Raw genomic sequence first — 23550 nt, 5'->3', positions numbered from 1 at the left:
TTAAAGGAACGGGAGTCTGCTTTCTGTGGTAGCATTCAAACAAAATAGAAATCAAATTATGGTGAAAAGACTAGTACAGATTAAGATATGGAGCTATATTATCTACTATAGGTAGATAGTACATTCCTTAGTATTTTATTCTTGATCCAACTTAATCCAAGTTTTTTTTTTTTCCCTTTGAATTACAAAGTATTGATGATCCCTTATTGTTCAGATCCTTGTCTTCAGTATCAAGACATTGTTTAGGCAGAATAGATTTTCCAGGGTACACTGGTAGCTTTGACTTTCCCAGGCAATCAGATTACAGTTGCCATCTCTCTTGATTTCCGCCAAAGTGTATATATTGATCTGAGTATTGATTGAGCTGGGTGTAAGATTTGACAGCAAACTTAATAGAAATGTCCTTTTAAAGTGATTGTCTTCCCTACTGATCTCCACTGGGAAGTTTAAAATGGGACTTGAGTCAAAACTAATGACCTACATTTTTAATATTCCCAGACTCTCAGCTGCAAGGTTACTGGAGGGCTTTTGCTCTAGTTTAAATTCCAATTTTGTATCTTGCCACTGTTCCACGATTTTGTATAGGACATCTCTCTGACAGCCAGTAATTTTTTTGTTGTATTTCACACATTGAGCTGTTTCCCGTAACCCTGTTTGCTTGGCAGAACTGGAAAGGACCTCTTATGCTCTCTGGACCTCTTGCTATTTCAAGGCTTGATGTGATGCTGTTCTTTTTTGGATTGGTCAATGTCTGTCTTAAACTGTACCCTTGTTCCTTTTAGCCTTATTAATTTAGAAAGCTTTCTAGAACACTAAATCGATCTGGTCCAGCTAGTTTCATTCCAGGTAGTTCTTAGCAGCTTGTATCTCTGTGTCAGAATCATGTTCAGGCTTAAATAGCACTTCTTTCAGTTTTCACCTTGATCTATTAATAAAGATCAGCTGTTTATCCTTAGTCTTTTTTTAAACTAAAAACAGAGCTCTTGAACTAGACTAGATAAGCAGAAGGACAGAATTGGGAAATGAAGACCCGAGGGTGGGTTGGTCTGTAGGGTATTCAGTAGAATCATGCACTGGAACCACAGGTGAGGTCTTATCGCTGAGCTGTGCAGTGGCGTGGCATTTTCCTAGCTATACTGACAGCAACATGCATAATAGTGGAAGGAAAAAAGTGATTGTATTAGATTTGTGACTCAGTTATCTTGTGGCTAGCATGCTAGATCTTTCCTGTTGCTTCAGATGAACTAAGAAACAGTCTTGTAGTCTGTATCAGATTTTTTTTGTTCTTTCAGTTTGCAGGGTCATCTAATTTCATATGTAGTGATGCATCTCAACTGAACTTTGTCACAACCAAACTGTTTAAATCTTTCTTTTGAAGTAGTTAGAACATGAAAGCTCAAGACCAAAATTTCATTTCATTCCCTTTCAGCATAAGTTCTTTATAACCCTGAAGACCTTCCATTGATTCCACTTCTTTAATGTAGTCTGTACTATTTGAGTTACTAACAGCAAGTTGAACGAGTTGTGCCATGCTAAGTCACTATTTTTCTTTGCAAAGTGCTCATTTTCTCCATAGGATATACTAGAACTAATACCTAAACATAGAGGGTGAGTAGAACTCAACACTTCAAGAATTATTTCTGAAGTACCCCAAACTGAATCTTACTTGACATAAAATTCTTCTTAACTATGGTCGTGTTTATTGCTCCAGAAGTGGGAAGTTCTAGTGATTCAAATAGCTTGAATAGTGTCTTCAGGCACCAGTTCTTTGAGAACTTGGAGTTGGAAGTATGTTTGAGGGCTGCTCTGCTCTTAAGAGTTTCAGTTCTAATTAAAATGCAGCACAAGTCAAGGCATTGCTTGTAGCTAACAAGCTTGGAAGTTGGAGAAGTTTCAGTCACTTTTTTTTTGTTGTGTAGCTGTGTGTCTGGCCTGTGAACCTGTGCCTCTCTCTTAAATCTGAATTGTGCACTTCATGTACCAGCATTTTTTCCATAATGTAATTAGAGGAGCGCAACATCTGCTCTTTAACCCTGTTTATAGCTTGTTCTCAAAAGTGCTAAATGTCAAATGCAGGGGATTTTCTTAGTGGGATTTTAGGCTTCTCAGCATTTCACAGTACTGTTCCTTATCTCCAGCCATGCAGACTTCATCTGTACGGTAGGGGAACTGACAAGTATCTGAATAACCACAGTTTCAATACCATCTTGCTGATCAGTTTACTTCCTTTCTGTAGAAGATTGGAATTCAGGCTTCTCTTGGCTTTCACGTAAATAAAACCAAAGAATTCTGTAGGAGCTAACTTCCTGTATGAACTAAAATGCTGTATTTTTTCATGGTGGATTACGCTTAACCAAATAACTCTTCTTGTTGTTAACTTTTTCTTTGAAACTCTGCTTTAATTTGGCATGCTCATCCAGGCTTGTTGGACGCGAGTAGTTAAACTTCTTACTGCAGATACAAACCAGTTGGGGATATGGGGCTTTTAGCACTTGTATGTTAGACACATCAGGCCTGGGTAATGTGGTTTATTTCTGCACGTATCATAACTGGGGAGGCTGTAATGACAGGCATAGCCTAGTCTTTGTTGCTGCCTCTAGAACCATTTGGTCTGTTGTACACAAATCAGTGACACTTTTTCAGCATCTTTGTAGTTCTGCCACTATACACAGAGTAAGCATATCTACATATGCATTTAATTGCTTGTGTATTGGGTATTAAGGATAAACATTGGAGTGCATGTGTGACTTCATCCCTTTATTTTGCAGTTTTGAAGTGATAAAAGTTATCCATGGCAAGTTATTGGATATGGTGGGAAAAGTCCAGTAAGTAGTGACACTTTCATCTCATTTCACTGCAGGCATGTTACTAGTACTTTGTTCAGTATACTATAACTGTGCTGAAGTTCTGAACTTTCTTTCACAGAATACCCATTATGCTGGTTGGAAATAAAAAAGACCTGCATATGGAACGGTATGTGAACTCCAGTATGTGTGAAATGCAAGCCAGCAGCCGGCATTCCTGTGGCTGCAATAGGCTGGTTTTGTTCTTGGCTTTCCAGAACTAAAGTCAAAATGTAGGTTAAAACAAGGTACTGGCAAAGGATTCGTGTCCAGAATGTGAACTAGGAGCCAGGAGCTTTTGTTGTAATGTTGACTCTTGCTGTAAGGTTTCAAAGACAGTGGCTTTACCCTTCTATCAAAACAAGTAACAGAAGTGTGTTTTCAAACCATAAAAGATGAGATGATACTACAGATTAGGGAACAACTCAGGACTTGGGGACAGCTGCTTTTCTCAGTCCCACAGTTCTACCTGGCCCAGTTGTGTGTTTGACAGCAGCCAGTATCAACTGCTCAGAATCAGACTTCACAAAACATTCCTGTTATATCTGCATTTATGTGCTTCAGTACTGTGAAGGCTTTCCTGCAGTTTCAAATTCCAATTCTGCTGTGGATTATAAAAAGATATTTTTTCTCTTCTATCAGGGTGATCAGCTATGAAGAAGGGAAAGCTTTAGCAGAATCCTGGAATGCAGCTTTCTTGGAATCTTCTGCTAAAGAAAATCAGGTAACAGATTTAAGATCTATTTTGAATAGCAGCTTAATGGGATGTCTCCGAGTTTCACTTAATGCAGGAAGCTGAAGTATTTGCATGTATTGTACAGACAGATTGTGTAGATTGTTGGAAACAAAATGGATGTCTGCATTCAGGTTTGGGTATACGATGCTTTTGGTGCAACTGTAAGCGTGAGGGTGAAATGAAGAACTGAAAGTTAAGCTTCACTGAACATAGCAGAACAGTTAGTGACATACTAAGCCTTGCGTATCTGTGCGGTGGGTGGGTGGGACAGGATCTGTGACATGCTGCAGTTACCTTAAATTAGCAACTCATTGCTATTGTGGAGGAATAACTTGGTATAAGGGGATGAACCTCATGTTTTCAGGTCTAGGCAAGACTCAGTCCCTCTAATAAGGGTAATAATGGTTTCACAGGCCCATGTCTACCACTTTGAATTGTCTACAGCAGAGGCTGTCAGAATGATAGAATAGCAGTGAAGTTGCACAATCTGTCCAATGTAACCAGCATACGTTTATTCCTGCTGGTTTCCTATCACAAAAGTTTAATTATGTGTTAAATAACATCTTATTTTTTGTGCTGTAACTTACTTTAAATGCCTTCTGAATCTCTTCGGGTTTTTGAATTCGTTCCTGTGGCTGTTAATAACACTTTGTCATTGATTTGACACCCTACATATTCAAGCTACAAGAACCTGCTGGTTTGGGCTTGAAGTAATGAAAAACTTCATTTTCATTTCAAGAGGGTTGTGTCTCTTTTTCATTTTTGTCTCAACAGCATTAAAATTTCTGCTTTTTGCAACTATGAACATACAATAGGGTCAAAAGGACGCTGTCAGGCTAGTTCTAAACAAATGAGTCCTTATGCAGAAGAAATGCTTACGTTGTCTCATTTTTAACTTAGCGTATCACATCCTTGGCCTCCTTGATAACATCAGCAGAATCAAAAGGGCAATCCTACAGCTAGAACAGCACCTGTTTAAGCAGCCTTTCTTTCCTTCTCTGTGTCCCCAGAAGCAAAACAAACAGCTCTTGTCTGATAATTTGTAGAACTACCGACAATAGACGCTTGTGTAAAGTTGGATTTTCCCTGAAAGAAAGTCCAGATTTTTTTTCTCCAGATACAGAATATTTGGAATTAGGAACTTCTGTTTCTGGCTAAGATTTGCACTAACCTTGTCAAATCTGGGTATGATGAAAGCATGGAATTTCTCAATATCCTCTCTACTGCTGGAGAGCTTCAAACGCATACACACAGAAACTACAGAAGAAGAATAAATCAGTTAAAAGAATTCCTTTTTTTTAAAAAAACCTTTATATCTGGAGTAGGCAAAACTATTCTCTGTACTTTTCTTTTTTGGCATATGTTCACAATCTGTAACAGTGCAGTAGTGTATATTTTACAGAATGTCTTTTCAATAACTTTCTGCAGTTTGTGTTGTCTTGGTTTAAAAAAAAAAACAAAGCTGGGTATATTTATGCAAAGAAGCTACGAGCTTTATATGATGCTTGGCATGCCTTGCATATTAAACTGCTGCACTAACAAAGTCCCATTGACTGCCGTGTATTTGTGACTGTCTTAGTCCAAGAGTCCTGCACGGAGTTATGCAGCTCGCTGAAATTCGTATAGCAAACTCATAGGCTTCAGGGAAATCAGAGTGGCAATTGTCAGATACTCAAACTTGTTCTGTACAAATCCCAAGGAGAGTCAGAAGTTTTGTTATTTCTAGATGTCAAAATCGTTCTGACCAGGTTGTTCTGTCAGCGTGATCCATCAGGGCACAGATCACTGGGTAGTGCAGGTCATTAAAATTGCAGCTGCTGTCCCTTTTGGAGTTCAAAAGCAGGTTCTCGGGAACAGGTGCTTGAATACAATTCCTCCTTGCTGTGGAAAAGGAAACACGGTGGTAAGGTCGTGCCTCTTGTGCAGTACACCTGGTAAATTGGGCTGACTTCAGAAGTTAGGGAGATAATTTGTCACTTTTTGTGCCCACAACGCGTGGCTGATTTTAGGCTATCTCATGTGCTTCCTTTGGGGGTTTGGGATGTACAGAAGACTGAAGCAGCCCAGAACTGGGGCAGCTGTCCTGGTCTTCCTGCAAACAGCTGCTGAGGAATGCGTGTTGCTGATTGTGCTTTGAAAGCAAAATATAAAGTCTACAGTGGTGAGGTTCTGGGGGAAAAGGAGACACCAGGCAGGTAGCAAAATGGAACACTGTCTTCTCCTATGAATTACACCACAGACACTTCTGAACTCATGTGTTTTCCCCCCCCAAAATCCTAATTTAGCAAGATCAAATCATCTCGTACGTGGGCTTCTATCAAGGGAGAATGTCTGTTCCTACTCTGAAACCATCTCTGGTTTGGGGCGAGGCAGGGGAGGCAAAAGGCTTATTTTGAATGTAGTAACAAGGTTTATTGTCGTGCTTTAGTGCTGAATGTTCACCTTAAGTCAACATCACTTGGCAGCAACTTGTTCTTGGAGGTTCATCCAGATCTTTTTGTGTCCTGCCTTGGTACAGCAAACATAACTTGCCTGTGAAGATGAAGTCTAAACTCCTTCCAAAACTGCGTCAGATTGTTTTTACTTTCCAGAAAGCTAATTTGATGCGTAAAGGGATGAACTGGACTTCAGAACTTCAGCAGAGAGCTCAGGGACCCTGTTAATTCTCTCTGAAATCTATCCATGTATATTTGGTGGATGTGAGCAGAGTGACAACCTCTATCTGCTGTGCTGGCTGCAGTTGGTTTGGTACGTGGTGTCCTTCACAGCAGTGAGGAGAGCAGGCCTCCTTGCTGCAGAGAGACCAGAGGCTGCTTCAGGTTTGGCCAACACGGTCTGTCCTTTACAACAGCTCTGTTTGGAAGGAACTGCTGAAACCAGAGAAGGTGTTCCACATTGCAAGTTCTGATAGCAGAGGCTCTTCGCCCCCTAAAGGGGGGTGGGAGAGCATTGACTCATCTCTCTTCCTCTGCGTTCACCCATAAAATCCTGTCTGGAGCATCTGTGGGAGTTCTAGGAGCGTATCCATACTGTGTTAGGCAATTAAAATAGTTGTGCAGATGAACAGAATCCAACTGTACCTGTTCTGCAAGGAGTTGCCAAAAGATACCACATCCATGAAACGGCGTGGCTTTAAATAAATGGAAAGCAGAGACAAAGATCTGAGCTGGTGCGAAGATAAATGGTGGTGGCTGGTGAGAGTTCCCCAGGTCAAATCTATTTTAGGCTCTGTATCACCTCCTTGAGACTCTAGTGGCCTGGTAAGGCTTTCAGAGGAGTCTGTGTATATCAGCAACACTTCAGTCATCTGGGGAAATCCCTAGCCTTTGAGAAGGCAATTCTGGGACTCGATGGAAAAGATGACTTTCAAATTTCTGCTACTGGCTAGAAAATATTAACCAGATTAAGTAAATGCTTCCTACAAAGCAGGAATTTTGGAATTTTTTAGTGCAAGCACACTATAAAACAACACACCTCCAAGGGTTTGAGGGCATCAGCTATCGTTTAACGAACATGAGGCTTGTGGATCGTGTCTTCTTGGGCTGTGGGCTGGAAGCCAGCATCAGGTATTAAATCTCTTTTCTGGCCCCTAAATGTGCTTGTTGCATTTTCTCAAGCTGCTCAGTAAGCACTGGGTATGTTGAACTGCGTTGTATCTGCTGGGCTAACTTAGGAGCTTCGACCCTAAAAAGTGGAATTCCCTACTTCGTTCCTCCTAAGTCATAGTGTAGTACTTCTTAATCCCAGTACAATAAATGGCAATGCTCTGAAATACAACCAGAATCCAAATTGGTCCTTAAACCCAGCTGAAGCTGGAAGCCAACTTTTACTGGAAGAACTTAGGGAGTAACAAGCATCCAAGTGTGTCCATCCAGTTGCCTAAAATTCATTAGGTGGACTTACTCGAGAAAGGGGAAAGAAGTAGCAAAAATTAAGAGCAAAAGCTCTCTTAAAAATGAACTGCTTGGACACTACTCTTCAAAAAGAAGTAATTTTATCTTCACCAAGCTCAGAAGCTGCAGTGCTGGGTGTATGCTTCAGAGAGACGTGGGATCTCAGCCTCCCCACGCCCCTCAGGGATCTGGAATGCTCACCTGGGAGGGTGTTTGGGCTGGCAAAGGACTCAGGAGGAAAACAAATCTTCCTCACCTGACTATTGTTCCAGTTCCTTTGCCCAGTTCTGTGCCAAGAACAACTAGGAGCACGAGCAGTGGAGAATTTCCTCTTTAAAATAATAGAACGGGTGCGTATCCGAAAAACACAGCCCAACAAAGGCCGAGCAGACGGTGGCAGCTGTGGGCTGGGTTTTGGTGCTTGGACCTTCCTGCGCTGGCTCCTGGCAGCACGTTCCTGACTTGGGCAGCAAGAATTCACCTCCTGGGCTGTCCGCTCCTTCCATACCACGGGACACACCTGCAGAAGCCGTTGAGCAGTGAGCAAGTGTCTCTTGCACAGGGCAAGGTGCTAAGCTCCCTAGGCAGCGTGCGTTGCCCAGGCTGACACCGCTCTGCTTCCTCCAGGGAGGAAGCCAGATGGCTTTCTGTAGGCTGGATGTGCCCCGTGCTCTGTAATTGGGCCATATGGAGGCAGATGCATATGAAGCCTGGCTGCATTCTTCATTCCTTGTTACAAAACAGTTTCCTGCATTGTTTGAAAAGCTCCTTCTAAAATCCTGCAGTGTGTTTGGGCTGAATTGCAAGGCGCTGCGGGTTAACTGGAGGACAGTGATTAAACCTGCTCAGTGAATGTGCATTTTCTGGGAAATGAATTAACAAGCCCCGTGAACTCCTACATCTCAGTGCCTCCAACAGCACAGCTTCGACAAAGAATGCGCAGGGATATAAAGAACTTGTGCATTAAAATGAAAGCATTGAAAATTTCAGCTGTAAGTAACGACATCAGTACGGTGTATTTGTAAATCAGTACAGCACCTATTGTGGACTAAGGGAAACTGCTCAGTACTGGAACCAGTTTGATAGCAACTGGAGTCCTGTCCTTGGCTTTCCTAGAGTCTGATTTGCCCAGGAAATGCGTTGTGCTGGGGTGGACTAATGAGCCACTTGTGCTAGGTTCTGTTTGGATTGCAGAGAAACCTCATTATAGGGAGGAATAATCTATCTCCAGCTGATCAGGTATTTTAAATAGTTCCAGAGATGATACTGTGCACAACTGGTATTAATCTGGGAAACTGTAAAATTCAGTCTAATCTCATTAAGAATGCTTCAAGATTGTTTGGAGCCAGTTTAGTCAATGGGTTTAATTTGGAAATGATCCAGTTAAGAATTATATCCTGTGGAGGCAGAAAAACATCTGTCAGGCCAAAACACATGGTCGTAAATCACAGGGTGCTCTTCTGCATGCTGATTAAAAACAAGCAAACACGCTTGAAACTTCAAGTGGCATGTATGGGATGGTCAGGAACCAATTCCAAACTGGAGACGTGTGCTGAAGTCCTGATCATACAGTGAATCTTCAGCTTGGAAATGCCATAGTGAAGAAAAGGACTTCAGCAGCATGTTTGACTGCTGCATGGATTTCTTCTTAAAACTACTTACAGGCAGTCTCAGGGGGGTGTTGGCTGTTGTAGTTTTAGTTCCTGTTTTTTCTGCCAGAGGCTTACATACAGTTTTGAAAGCCTTAAAACCGAGTGCATCCCGGAAAGACCAGATTTATGGTGTGCGGTATTTATTGCAGTGCTTGCAATGTTGTCCCAGGCACCTTTCTATACCCATCTTTCAGTATTTTTTTGTTTGTTTGTTTTGCTTTAAATATACCTATACTTAAGCAAATTCTTCCACAGAACCTCCTGAATCATTCAGGCACTCTGGCATCCTTTCTTAGTCTCTCTGATTCCATTAAACATATTTTCATTCTGGCTTTCCATGCAAAGATTTTTAACTGGTACTCTCTAGCATCCGCATGACAGGGGAGGTGTTGCCCTTCGGAGCCCATGCACACGGTTTCAGTACCTGAGAAGAGCAGAGCCTTTTTCACCAGCCTGTGTGCTAAATGTGGATGGAGGAGACTCAGCATAGGCCAGAGCAAGGGGAGTTGTTAACAGAAGGTGACTCCTACTCCAAGAGTATTTGCTGCCTTCCCTCTGAAGGGGAGCGGAGGGATGGATGGTGCCTGTGTGCTTCAGAGTCTGCGGAGAGACTGCATAGTCCTTTGTTCCATATGGTGTAAACTGGGGTGTTTGTGTGAGCCTGATCGTGTTAGCAATACTTATCTTATAGTCCCGGCTCTTTAAAATATAAAAACCCCTTTTGTACTCGGAAAGACTTCCTTGAAGAACAGCGGTTAATATTAAACAGTGGCTAGTTTGGCTTGCGTTTCCCTTTGTGGTCTTGCACCATGTCAAATAGCATTGTTAACTATAGATGAGAGCATCACGGGGGTGTGGAGGGACTTGGCTCTTCTCACAGATGAAGAATATTAAAGTAACCCTCACACTGGGGTGTGCAAAGTCAGTGCATTGAGCTGAAAAATCTGCCTTGTTCTGTAGTTACTCAGAATCTTAAAGTTTATGTGGGGGAAATGAATTGGTTTGTTCTCTGGAGAAGCAAAGCATCGAAATCTTCAATGCTGTCAGTCATTCAGAGCAAATTTATTATTTAAATACTTAACTTTAAGTCTGCTCTATGTCTTATTAGCTTGCCGTTGAGTATGGCTCAGTTTAAGCTTTTTCTCTCTGCAGTGATAGAGAAAATAGTTGAGGATTGTTGTGGAGAAGGGTTTTACATTGTTCTTCCAAAAGTGCATGTTCAGAATTGAAATGACCCTGTTTTCCCTCTGATTTGGGAATGTGCATTTATCTGTTGGTATAGCCAGTGAAACCACCAAGATTTTTGTTTCAGTGTCTGGTAGTTTCCTCTTACCTACTAATCTTGTTCTCTCTCTTTGCAGACTGCCGTTGATGTTTTTAAGAGGATAATTTTGGAGGCAGAAAAAATCGATGGGGCAGCTTCACAAGGGAAGTCTTCATGCTCAGTAATGTAATTCCACTGCAAAATCTGAAAACACTGGGAATACATTCTACCTGAAGAAGCAAAACTGCCCATTATCTTTAAGGATAAACTATGCTTCTTTTTTTTTTTTTTTTTTTAATTTTATTTTTATTTTTTTTTCTTCTGTTAACCTGAAAGATAAACAGTTGGTTTGGAGCCTTTCCCTTCAGATTATGTTAAACTCTGACTCCTGTGCAAATGGCTTCACTTCCATTTTCAAATTTTAAGCAATCATATTTTCAATTTATATATTGTATTTCTTAATATTATGACCAAGAATTTTACTGGCATTAATTTTTCAGTGTAGTTTGTTGGTTAGAATAATCATCAAAATTGATGCATATTGTTACACTACTATTAACTAGGCTTGGATATCAGTGTTTCTTTGTGTTAAATGTATACTTGTAAATAAAATAGCTGCAAACCTTAATGTTCTGTTCATAATTTTTTGTTAGTTGCCCCATGTCAGCTTGCTTTTATGAGAAATGTTCACCTACTGGCCTTAAGAGGAAGTGTGGGATCCTTGGAACCAATGGATTGACTCTTGCTTAGGCAATCCCAACCATTTTTTTTTTTGCTACTAGAACTCCAGGGTGGCCAAATAGCTCAGCTGTATTTTGTGCCCGTTGATGGAAAGGAGATGCAAGGGGACACCTTGGTCTGATGTGGAAGGGAAGACTTGGATTTATGGCAGCCAACCCACGCTGTTTTTTTTTTTTCCTTTGTGTAACTGTAAGAGCTGTGGAGGAAAGGGCACGCAGCTGTCCCAAGGAACAGGCCAGTACACACCTGCACTGCAGACTGCTCCCGTCGCCTTGTAACTAGGAGCACTTTGAGGATGGAGTGGATTTATCCAGGTTACCCGTGTAGACTTGCTAAGGAAACAAAAATGTCACTTAAAATAAATTGCACGTCTTGAACAAATTGATGTGAGTTGTTTATCGTGCATTTCTCTACTTGTGCATCCAGAGAGGTGGGTGGTCTCCTGGCACCTGGCCTTTCACTCTGCCAGTCCCACTGCAGCTCTGGACTGCTTCGCCTAACCACTTGCGAGCTTTTGCTGGGCTTTTGGACTCGGGGCTTGACAAGCCTTAAAACCTTAAGTCTGGAAACAAACGAATTCAACTATGTATTTAAAAAATGTGCAGTTGACCTACTTTGTATAGAAGAAGATGCTGATTTAAGGGAATGTTTTATTAAAGGAAGTGTTTTCTCATGCATTTGTGTCCATTGAAAACTTTTGATTCCTGGCAGGAATAAAATGGAAGGGAAACTTGCAAGGTTTTTGCAACCTGAAGTAGCTTTTGCATTTCATTCTGTTTTAAATGATGCAGATGGAGAAAGTCTCATCTCTTTCTTGTACAGTGGTTACCTATTGAGTAAATTGTCTGAACTCCACGTATGAGATTAACTGGCTTCCTGGACAAAAAGGTTTCTGAAAGCTCATTTCTGTTACCTAAGTTCTCATACCCTTACAGAAGTTGAACTTGTACTGTACATGGTAGACCACAGCAGTTCAGCACCATCAGTGTGCTCATTCGGGGACAACAACACATGCTTTCAGTTCAGAACCAGGCTGATATGGGGCTGTGCAGCAGGTTTCCTTCACAAGAAGCCAAAACCAAGGTAGTTTGGCTGGTAATGAAGTTGTAGAGCATTCAGAAAATGGTTTTCAGTGGAGCTCAGGGTCAACATGCGTCTGTTTCCTATCATCCTTCATTGCCTGATCCTGAGATGATTTCTTGCACAGCCAGTGTCTTTGACATTGCATTTGGGACACAGTATCAGGGAAGTTACAAATTCCCCTGATTATTGATATGTGGCGTGAAATAGGCAAGTTTGGTATCTTACTTGTCCCATATGTAGGCATCAAAAGGTGGAATTTTGAGTACCAGACACCTCAAACATTCCATATACTAATTAAAAAAAATAATGCCCATGTGTGCTCATAATCTCTGAAGCCTGAAAAGTTGCTGCATTAAAGCCTTAGCAGCCAGCACGCTTAAAGCCTTAAAGGGTGTGGATGAGGAAATGTGCAACTTGATGGTCTTGAGATAACAAAGGCCCTACTTTCAGTGGTGAAGCTTTTCAGGGGAGACCAAATGCCGAGGCAGGTTCTCTGGATTATTTGCAAAGAGAACTTCCAAGAAGTCATTTTACCTAAGAGCTGAAAAAAAAATTGCATCTAACATAGATTGTTCTCTTTGTCCTATGGCTGGCTCATGCAGTAAGCCACCTGCTGAGGACTGTCTTAAATGGTGCACGGGTTAAAAGGTAAATCATGAAGGCAATGACGAGTTCTCTGGCCTGGGCTAGAGGAAGTTTGGTGCACGCTTAATGGGGCCCAGCCTTATTCTTCTGGGATAGTCACTGGCAAGGGTGGATGTGCAAAGATCCTTTTCCTGGGGAGGAAATGGGAAAATTTTAACTTCCATAAGTCAAGTGCTGAATAAAAACTGGAAGTGGAAAGGGCGGTCTTATGCCATCACCCTACTGCGTGCTTTCACCTTTTTTAAAAGAAATGTGCTGCCTTAGACCTTTGTTGGTACAGAAGTTGTGCTGCTGCCCCGTGCCGGTGTTACGGGCACTGATCCACCCAGGCTTGCTGGGCTTAGGTCGCTAATTAGCGCCGCTGTGCTGCGGCCTCCCGAGAAGGGGAAATCAACAGGATCTAATTAGTCCTTATGTAATCAGTACGGCTCATCTTCGGAGCATGCTGCTAAGGCTGGCTAATCTTCACAACCTCATCTAATAAGGTCAAAATGACTCCCCCTTGGCAGCTGGGGGCCCTGCGGCAGATGTCCTTCACGCACTGGCACGGAGGAGCCGTGGCTGAGCTGGGCCTGGTGCTTGGTGTCCTCGGCGGCCCAGCTGCTTCTGCTGTGTCCTGTTCCCTTGTGAAACAAAATGGAAACTGAAGGGATTTCACCAAAAACCTGGGACTTTCTGATATCTTCCAAAATGAGATCTAAGGCCCAGCTTGGTCCACGGTTTTGTGGCCCTGCTTGCTGAGATGTGCAGTGAGCTGAACTAATACTGATCCCTGGGCAGACTTTTACTTACAATAAGTCCTTGCTTATTTTTTCAATATCCATCTCTAAAATACAGCTAAAAAATACGTGGCTTAATCCGACCAGCAGGTGCCCACTGTGAGGCACGGGGCTGTTTTTCACAGTGGGGCGCTGGCCAGGTCTGAGCCATGATCCTGCTGCAGAGTTTGCACAGGCATTAGGAGGTTTTTTGGAGCCTGTACTTCTATGTGGTGACACGGGGTGTGGCATGGACACGTAGTAGGTCACCAGGAGCAACCTGGGCTGGTGGGAAGTGTCCTTGCCCATGGCAGGGGGGTGGAACGAGATGGTCTTTAAGGTCCCTTCCAACCCAAACCATTCCGTGAGTCTGTGTCATGGGAGAGGCACCCCTTGTGGAGATGTTGCTGAGGTTACATCTTGGTGCATCTGCAATGAAAAACACATGTAGGTGGCTGTGTAGCGGGTGAAGCCCTATCTAATCAGCTAGAAGTACCTCTTATTGAGGTACGTGGAGACATCTGTGAGTTGTTAAGCTTTTGAAAGCAGTCAGATACAGAAATGTACAGGGCCTGGTCTTACACTGCTTTGCAGATACCCAAAGCTCTTCCAGAAGCCGGAGCGGGGCCCTGTCAGAGAGTGCGAGGCAGCTTCTTGGCTGTTGCTCACCTAATTGCTGTCTGCATGGAGTCACACTGCCCGTATGAGGTGCCTCTGAGCACGGCCTAACGCTAATCCTGTGCCCATAAACATTCCTGTTGGCGTTTGCTGGGTCACTCCTAAAGCTTTGCCTGCAGGAGTCACACCCCGCTCTCTTGAGGACATTTCTTTGTCAGGGGAGGAGCCAGGTTGGCTTCTCCCCACCTTCCCTCAGGTATTCCAGCAGGATCTTCTCAGCGCCACGTAACGCAGCAGATCGTCATGGGCCCATCGCTGTCTGCTGAGCAGCAGGGAAAAATCCCCACAAAAAGCCCATAAAACACCCCATCGGAGCAATGTGGTGTGTCACGGCTATGCTTGGGGCACTGCCTGGCCTGGGCTCGTTTCTGCCGTGCTCACGGCCTGGTCCTGAGGTGGGACATGGGGATGAGAGAGGGACCGCTGTGGAGATGGTCCTGGGTGGTTGTATGGGGGCTGGTAGCACGGCCACGTCTACTTCTGTGGTAAAACAACGCTCCTTGGGCAAAATTTCTGCTCAGGCCCCAGCCAGGTGGGGTCAGAGAAGATGTCCGTCAGCCCGGTGTCCTGTCATGCCAACAGTGTTGGCCTGGAGGGGACAATGAGAAGACAATGTCCCCAAGTCCACAGCCAGCCACCAGTCAAAGGGCCTTCAGCATCAGGGAAGGGGCTCTGTGATAACCACGGGCTCTGTGATAGCCACAAGGGATTTTTCTTTGAGTTTCTTGGTGAGCTTTTGTGAACAGCTGGCAACAGCAGTGTCCCATGGCACCAAGCACTTCCCTCCTGTGTCCCCAGCAGAGCCGTGGGGGCTCCTGGGACACCTGGGGACAGGCTGGCTGGGCACTGTTTTACCACAGAAGTATTCTTTTTTCCCCATTTTTTCCTTTTTTTTTTTTTTTTTTTTTTTTAGCTCCTTATTTTTTCATATCTTTAATGTGCTTTCTCGAAGAAATAGGAAAAAAAGCAGTCGCACCCTCTTTCCGTCTCCTTAAATAGCTTCCCAACCTGCTGGGCAGCTTCTAACAAACTTAACAGCTGGGCTGGAGCCTCGGGACGTCCAGTCCCTGCAGATTTAATTACAGCTCGCACCTTAGGAGACACGGGGAAAATCCCACCGTGAGGCAGGGCCAGGGGAAACCCGGCTTCACAGTTAGTTTGCTTTCGTGGTTATTTTAGGTGGCCGGTCGGCAGTCAGCATTTTAGGTCTTCCTCTCCACTCACCGGAGAGCTGATGGAAACAGCTGCAACCATTTTGATAAGGGCACAGTTTGGTGGGGTTTGTTTCTTTGTTAATTAGCCATTTCTTCATTATTTCTTGGGCATGGAAACGTGAGCAGCTTTCCTGCCCCCTTTCCTGTGGCAGCGAGACAGGTTTGCTTGGGCTGGCCGAAGGATGCACGTGGAGGGGTGGGAACAACCCGCCAGGAAGGGAGTTTTGGGGACAGATTTGAAGCATCCACCCCGTGGGGTTTGTGGGCTGGGGCTTTCCCTGGCTTTTTGTCCTCAGAAGTCAGTTAATGGATGTTTTTGTCCCTCGGGCCCAGCCCCTGCCCCAACAGGGCCACCCAGAGCAGGGTGCCCAGGCCCATGGCCAGGCGGCTTTTGGAGCTCTCCAAGGAGGAGACCCCACAGCCTCTGGGCTGCTTGGGCCAGGGCTCTGAGGTGGTGTTTGAGGTGCCAGATGCAGAGCATCTACGGTGACAAAGCCATAATTGCAGTTCTTTGGGAAATATTAATTTATGGTCAATGGTATTGCTTAAAAATCCCTCTAATCCTGCCTTATATATGCCTTTTGAAAGATGAAACTCATAAAAACGATGATCGTGAGGAACACGAGTGAGCTTGTGAGCCCAGCCGCTGTGTTTCGGAGGGGACGAGGTTCGTGGTGTTCAGAGGTGCCATTTAACGGGGCTGGAAGGTTGACCAAGAAACCACTTCTCTGATGGATGGGGCACAACGTGCTGCTGGCGAGGAGTCTTCCAAGGACATCTGCCACACATCAGTAGTGGGGAAATGCTCTGGGAAAAAGCAGCAGCCGTCTGGTAAAGAAACAGCCATGCTTCAAGTGGCTTCACTCTCCTTATTTTCTTGTTGTCTGCTCTGTATAAGAATAAAATAAAAAAAGAAAGAAATCCTTCAAAAAGGAGCAGTAAATGCACACCGCTAATTGACCAAAGGCCTGCCAAGCAAATCTTTTGTTAAATCGTCTGCCCAAAATCAAAACCCCGCGCTCAGCAGGCCCCGGTACCTCCAGTTCTGCCTACTAAGCACGGCCGCGCAAAGCCCCGGCTCCTGCTGCTTTGTCCCAAAGCCCTCGCGACAGCAGCCCCGGCTGCCCCCGCTGCTATATAGCGGGGTGGCCGACGGCTCCGTGGTTTTGGCTTTTGGCTTCCCCTTTTTATGGTCTTGGAGAGCAGCCAGCAGAAAATGTCTCAGTACTCAGGAAAAGTGAGTAAAACCCAACCGCTCGGCTCTCGCCCGGGTTTCTGTGGGGTGAAGGTAGGGACTGGGATGACGTCCCCCATGGCACGGGCACGGGTTTGGTAGAAGGGATGGGGAGGGTGCAGGGAAAGGAGCCGCGTTTGAGAGCGGAGCTTCCTGTTTAAACATTCCTGCTGGAAATATGTGAGGGAGCGAGAAGTGCCATGCACGCGGGATGCGCTGCCTTCCCAGAAAAACAAACACAGCTCGTAAAAAAAAAAAAAAAAAAAAAAAAAAAAAAGCCGGGGATGGTTGCGTGCATGCTCCTCTTGGGAAGTGGCTAAAAAACAAAACCGACCCCGAAATGATGCGTCTGTGAGAGGTTCTCATTGGCTTGACATCAGGGCCTGGCTGTGCCCTGCTCCTCACCACCGTGCCCTTCTCCTTCCCCACCCCAGATCACTTTCTACGAAGGGAAATGCTTCACGGGCAGGAGGCTGGACGTCTGCGGGACCTGCTGCAGCTTCCAGGACCGAGGGTTCCTCAACCGGGTCAACTCCATCTGCGTCCGGAGCGGGGCTTGGGTCTGCTTCGCCCACCCCAACCTCCGCGGGCAGCAGTACGTGCTGGAGCACGGCGAGTACCCCCACTTCCATCGCTGGAACGGCCGCGGCGACCGCCTGGGCTCCTGCCGGCCCGTGGGGATGGTGAGTGGCCACCCACAGCTTGGCCGAGAGCTTACGTGGCGTGGATGAAGCCTTGGAGGGGATGGAGATGCCACGGGGCACCAAATGCAGTGGCCTCAATAGGAATGGAGATACTCCTGAGGTTTGCAGATGAGGTGGGGACGTCCTGATGGCACCGTGCACCTTTTTCACCTGGGTTGCTGTGGGATGCTCAAGGTGGAGGCTCAGTAATGGGGCAATTGGGGGCCCAGAAGCTCAGCCCCAGGGGTTTCCCAAGCTGCACCCATGGGGCAGCTGCTCCAGGTGGATTTTACCTGAATTCTCTGCTATTGAAAAAAAAAAAACTCAATAATTCCAGGCTACCACCGATTTTTTCCCCAAAGGGAGAGCCCTCCCCTCAGGAAGCTTTTAAAAGCACCACCTGGAGGAAGGCATAATTGGAAAGATAGAAAAGCAGCCAAGAGAAGTGAAGCTGGGTTCCTTCTCCCTTTCTGATTCTCCCAGCCCTTGGGACCCCCAGGGCAACCACCCAGCCCACCTGGGCCTGGAGGGGTTTCTCGTGGGCCACTTTATGGGCACCTCCTTCCCAAAGCACCCCAGGGCATGGCTCGCCGCTCCTGCTGCTGGTCCCTACACGAAGGGATCCTTCCCGGGGCCCAGAGCCAGAGCAGGGGGTGCTCCTCCCCTCCTGGCCCCCCTCTTTTCCCCCGCTGGATGTCCGTGAGCGCTTTCAGCAGCGTGGATTCCCGGAGGAATGTTTGCTCGGGTGCCGTATCCGCTCGCCTGCTGTGGGGTTTGGCACCGCAGCCCGGCCGTTCTGTGCCTCGGCATGGTTTATAGGAAGCATGCGTTTAGGTATTCCCTGAATTCAGCTTCAGAAAGCCCTTTCAGCTCGCTCTGCCCCCCCTGTACCTAGGCAGCGAGCTCTCCCCAGAGGAATTCACCTCATTTCACCCCCACGGGCTCACGTAGCGATGCCGCTGTGAAGGTTTCCCTTCCTGTTCCCTGTTTCACTTCTCTTCTTCAAGAAAGGCACAGCGGAACCACAGATTCCTAATTAATTAGCTGGGGGAAACATTATGACATCTTTTTTTTTTTGGGGGGGGGGATTCACAGGGAAGAGGTGGGCTGCGGCTGCAGCTCGATGTGGCCGGGAGGTGGCACGAGGTTATGGCACGAGTTTTTTTTTCCCCCTGTTTCCACCCCAAAACACCCTCCCCTCTTTATCTCGCAGGAGCTGGGGGAACAACAAACCGTGGGTTGATTGGGTTTGGGTTTGGTTTGGTTTTTGGCTGACTCCACTCCCTCTGCCCCCAGCACGGCGAGCACTACAGAATGGAAATATTCGAGGGGAGCCGGTTCAGCGGCCGCAGCCTGGAGCTGACTGAGGACTGCGCCTCGCTGCAGGGGCAGGGCTGGGACAAGCCCTGCGTCAACGCCATCAAGGTGTACGGCGACGGCGCGTGAGTACCCACGGGGTCCCTTCCCACGTGCCCTACAGGGCCAGCATCAGGGCGAGGGATGCGGCTGCAAAGGAGCCAGCGGGGGAAAACCTGTTGGTGCTGGAGGAGTTTGGGGGAGCCTGAAAGTGTCAGTCAAGGTTTAAAGATGAATTTTGGCGACTCTAATAGTGATTTTGGCGACTCCAATATCGAGTGTGGAATGAGAGCTGCTGCAAAGGGCATGATTTTTGCAGGGTGAAAGGCTACAAGAGCTCTGGGATACCTTGAAGGTGCATGAAACTTCAAACTCGATCTTTTCTTTTCTTTTCTTTTCTTTTCTTTTCTTTTCTTTTCTTTTCTTTTCTTTTCTTTTCTTTTCTTTTCTTTTCTTTTCTTTTCTTTTCTTTTCTTTTCTTTTCTTTTCTTTTCTTTTCTTTTCTTCTCTTCTCTTCTCTTCTCTTCTCTTCTCTTCTCTTCTCTTCTCTTCTCTTCTCTTCTCTTCTCTTCTCTTCTCTTTTCTCTTCTCTTTTTCTCTTTTCCCTTCCCTTCCCTTCCCTTCCCTTCCCTTCCCTTCCCTTCCCTTCCCTTCCCTTCCCTTCCCTTCCCTTCCCTTCCCTTCCCTTCCCTTCCCTTCCCTTCCCTTCCCTTCCCTTCCCTTCCCTTCCCTTCCCTTCCTTTTTTCTTTCTCTCTCTCTCTTTATCTCTCTTTCTCTCTTTCTATCTCTATCTCTCTTTCTCCCTCCCTCCCTCCCTTATTTCTTGAGCTCACTGGGGACCCAGTTAGCCCTGAGCATTTGAAGAAAAAGTCATTTGAGCAGTGGGGGAGAACCAGCACCATAAAGCCAAGAGAGAGCCCACGAGTGTGCTAGGTGTTGTAGGACCACTCATTTACCACACGTCTCTTTCGGATGGACCACATAAACCCAGATGTCCCCAGACGTGCTGCAGCTCTGCCCGGTGCTGGCAAAGTCCTGCCTTGGCCATTTGGAGAGCAGAGGAGATGCAGTCACGGGAAACGAGGCGAGTTTCAGCTGCAGGCTCTTTCCAGCTCATCCCCAGACCACAGGCAGGTCTGTATCACCCTGCGCATCCAGGAGCAACGTAAAGCAGGGCTCCTCTGAGCTCCCAGCAGTGCCCAAACCTCACTCCAATGTTTTTTCCCTCCTCGTTGCATGACGTTGGTTGGATGCAGAAATATTTTCTTCCCCTCCAAAGCCCGCGGATGGTGCCACGTGCCATGAAAATACTGCTTGCTGCTCTCACGGGGGTGGCCGTGCCTGTGGGAAGTGATGATGGAGAGGATGGAGAGGCAGGAACGGAGAAACGCCCGCCTTCAGCATTGTGTGGGACTGAGGGTGCTGGCACCTTCCCTGCTTTCCCTTTGGGGCTGGGGACACGGGAACAGAAACGGTGCTGGTGCAGCTTTTGGGGTGATGCTGGGAACGAGAGATCTTCTCTGGGGCACTCGGAGATGTTGCTGCCTCCGTGGGAGCTTGGCAGTTTGATGGCAAGCGGCCTCGCGCTTCCCACCTGCAGGGGATGGCTTGGAAATCACAGCTTTAAAAAGCTGAATTTGTTTTACGGTCTGGGAGAGAACGCCTAAAAAAAAGGGCTTTTCTGAATGGTAGCGACATAACCTGGAGAAACCAAACCAAACTTTTATTCTGCCCGAATCCCACACGGGGAAGGATGGAGCCCCACTGCTCAATCAGAGCTGAACCTGCGGCACCCACCGGGCTCTGACATCCAACCCATCGGCCGGCCTCAGAGCAAGCAAAGGAAGAGATTTCAGGAAGAGCTGGGTCAGCAAACCGCAGGTTTTTGGTTTCCTCCTGAGGCCGAGAGGCTGAAATTCCCAGGTTTGTGGTGTATGTGTGGGTACAGCGAGCGAGAAACAGCCCTTCCGAGCAGGCAACCCCAAGCCATGGGCTGCAGTGTAAACACCTCGTGGACTTCATCACAGCTGAGTGTTCCTGGTGCTAATTACCGAGGCCCTTCAGACAGGACAGGGTGATTTTTAGTAGCCACGATGATTTTGGGGTGAAGCAGTGAGTTTCCACCAACGCCTGTGTCTTTTCCTCTGCCCCCATCATCCCTGCTCTTCTCAGCGTCCCTCCCTGGCCACGAGCAGCCAGGTCTCCTGCAGCCAAGGCCCTGCTGGATTTTCAGCACAAGCAGCTGGGTTTGGCTGACGGGGATCCACACGAGGTTCATTCCACCATCCTCTGGGTTTATGTCCTAATGAAACACAGCACGGAGATGTTGGGGGTTGTGTGCTCTGTGCCTGGATCCGCTCGGCCCTGCTGGGCTCCAGGACGGGATCGTCTCCTTTCTGGGCTGACCGACTCCATTGCTTTGGTTGCTGATGTTCTGGGGGAACATAAATTTTAGGGAATAAAGGAAGAGCTAAGTACAAGTCCTCACTCATCACCTTGCACTGCCAATACGCTTCAATCCCATCCTTATGTTCTTCTGTTTCGCTGCCTTTCCCTAAGCAGGGGGGCTCCCCAAACCGCTGGGCTCTCACCAGAGCAGGTCGTGCTCTCCGCTTCCATCTGCCCCAGGGCCTGCTCAGCTGCTCCACTGACCCCGTGGACACGTGAACCATGGGCCTGGAGAGAAACACGGAGGTTCTGGGGCTACGATGGGCTGCTCTAGCCCTACGTTGTTCCCTGGGGTCCCTCCGTTGCTGAATGGGATGGGGTAGAAGAGGAAGAAAGCCAGGCGTGCCTTATGAATAAGGCAGGGGTGTGTTCAGAGGAGAACGAGGATGGTGTGAATTGTTCTTAATTAAGCTGAAGAGCTGAGCACCCTCTCTGAGGGGTCAGGTACGTGAGGGTGCACGTGGCCTTGGGGCACCCTGCCGGTACGCGAGCAGTGGGCAGCCTTCAAGGAAAGCCTGAGGATGACTTCGCAGTTCTGCTTCAGATAGAAACTGGCCTCAAAAAGTGCCAAAAAATGAACTTGGTTGTTTGTAGGGAACGCTCAGGAGCCAGCTGTCTCGGCTGGGCACATTTTGGTGATGCAGGACCACTGGGACCGCATGGGTGGGTGCCCTCCAGAAGTGCAAAATAAATCCAGACGTGTCCCAGAGTCTGTGGGGTGGCTCAACCAAATGCTCTAAGCTTTTTCTAATTTTTTTTCTTTTTTTTTTTTTTTTTTTTTTGATTATGCTCATGGATGGCTGGTTTTATAAACAACATTTTTTTCCTAAGGGCTGCAGCTTTCAGCTCTGGGTCAGACTGATCCGAGCTCAGCAGCTGTTGTCTGACCCTGGAGGCTCAGCAGTCACTGGCCCGTGCAGGACTTAAAGGAGTTTTCTCCCTGGAAATCCCACATGCAGTAGGTCCTAACCAAGATGTCACAGCTGAATGTCTGGCAAGAGATCGACCACAAAAACCAAATGATTTGGAAGATTAACCTGCTCCCTGTTAGGAAATGTCAGAGAGAATTCCTAGGAAAAAGAGAAATGATTAAGCGTGGCTAGAGACATGGTTCCCATCACAGCTAGAGAGGCAGCTCAAGGAGGTAGGATTTATTTCCAGTGCAGCAGGGAGGATATTTCTCCTTACAGTCCCAAATTTGTTTACCGAGGGGCTGAGGGGCCTTTTGGGGTGCACCCCAGGAATTTTTACTTGTCCTGCTTTTAGGAATTCTTCAGACTTGCCTCGCTTCCGGCCCCTGAAGTTTGGTTTTATTATTTAAAATTTTAATTTATTAGATTTTTTGTGGGACTGGTGTCCTTCTTTAGCGCTGAATGCTGTGAATTTGTTTCTGTCGTGTCTGGTGAAGATCAGATTTGTCACATCTCACTCTGCTCCTGCAGAAACACACAATTCCTACAGCAATGAGAAGGGGGAAGGCTCTGGCTCCAGGCTTTGTTGCTGCTGTAACCCAAACCAACTTCTGCCCAAGCTGGCCATGGGGTGACTGCCAGGCTGTGCTGGAAACTCTTCTGGGGGCTTTCTGTGTGCTGAATGGGGCTGCGGGGCATGGTGGTTTGCAGCACGGAAGCCCCTAAATGCAGCTGCTCAACACGTGGCCAAGCCCAGCTTGCACAGTGGGGTTGTAGGGCCGCAGGTAACCGTCCCGTTCTGCTCAGGTGGGTGCTGTACGAGGAGCCCAACTACCGAGGCCGCATGTACGTGGTGGAGCGGGGCGAGTTCAGCAGCTTCAGAGCGTGGCAGGCGTGCAGCTCAAGCGTCCAGTCCGTCAGGAGAGTCGTCAACTACGTCTAGCTGAGCTCTCACCCCGCCACTGAGACCGGGCATCGCCCCCTTCCTGCCATCTGGGCCGAGGAATAAATCGTTCAACATCAGCTTTTGGCTCTAAGTACATTTTTTTTTCCGTCAATTGTATGAGTTCAGGAGGGAATGGGCTTGCAACCTTTCTAAGCTTGAGTTACGTGCTGGGATTTCATTCTCCATGGTGCAGAGATCTATAGGGAGGACACGGGGTGATGGCACAGATCTCCTTCCAGAAGTGGTGGTGGCAAGGAGACCTGGAGAAACCTCAAAACACGCTCCCAGTGTGGTTCTGCTCTGAGCTGTGCTTGTTCTGTCCCATCCAGGGCCACCACGCGATGGACCCAGCCGGCTCCTGATGCCTGCAGGGGGTCAGGGTGCTGCACACACACGCTGTGATCCATCGGAGGGGTGCGAGCTGCTCATGCCATGAGGGGACACATGTGAGGCTCATGCCCCAA

General features: G+C 46.8%; 2 protein-coding genes across 2 annotated transcripts in view; both read left to right on the top strand.

The window, feature by feature from the left end:
• RHEB (Ras homolog, mTORC1 binding) overlaps window positions 1-11804 on the top strand; it is a 40205-nt gene extending 28401 nt beyond the window's left edge. Inside the window, exons 5-8 of the mRNA XM_084281720.1 lie at window positions 2769-2825; window positions 2926-2973; window positions 3486-3567; window positions 10486-11804. Of these exons, the coding sequence (XP_084137846.1) occupies window positions 2769-2825; window positions 2926-2973; window positions 3486-3567; window positions 10486-10578 (280 nt within the window). The 3' untranslated portion in view covers window positions 10579-11804. The remainder of the gene's footprint in view (window positions 1-2768; window positions 2826-2925; window positions 2974-3485; window positions 3568-10485) is intronic.
• Window positions 11805-16723: 4919 nt separating this feature from the next.
• On the top strand, window positions 16724-23083 carry CRYGN (crystallin gamma N; the record flags this gene model as incomplete). The annotated part of the gene is made up of 4 exons (XM_084283029.1): window positions 16724-16744; window positions 17176-17424; window positions 18721-18866; window positions 22948-23083. 4 exons carry the CDS (start codon window positions 16724-16726, stop codon window positions 23081-23083), a joined length of 552 nt encoding a protein of 183 aa, XP_084139155.1.
• Between the last annotated feature and the right edge of the window lie 467 nt (window positions 23084-23550).

This window comes from Netta rufina, assembly GCF_964035555.1.
Source record: "Netta rufina genome assembly, chromosome: 2".
Lineage (NCBI taxonomy): Eukaryota > Metazoa > Chordata > Aves > Anseriformes > Anatidae > Netta > Netta rufina.
This window is presented reverse-complemented; position numbering and strand designations above follow the sequence as displayed.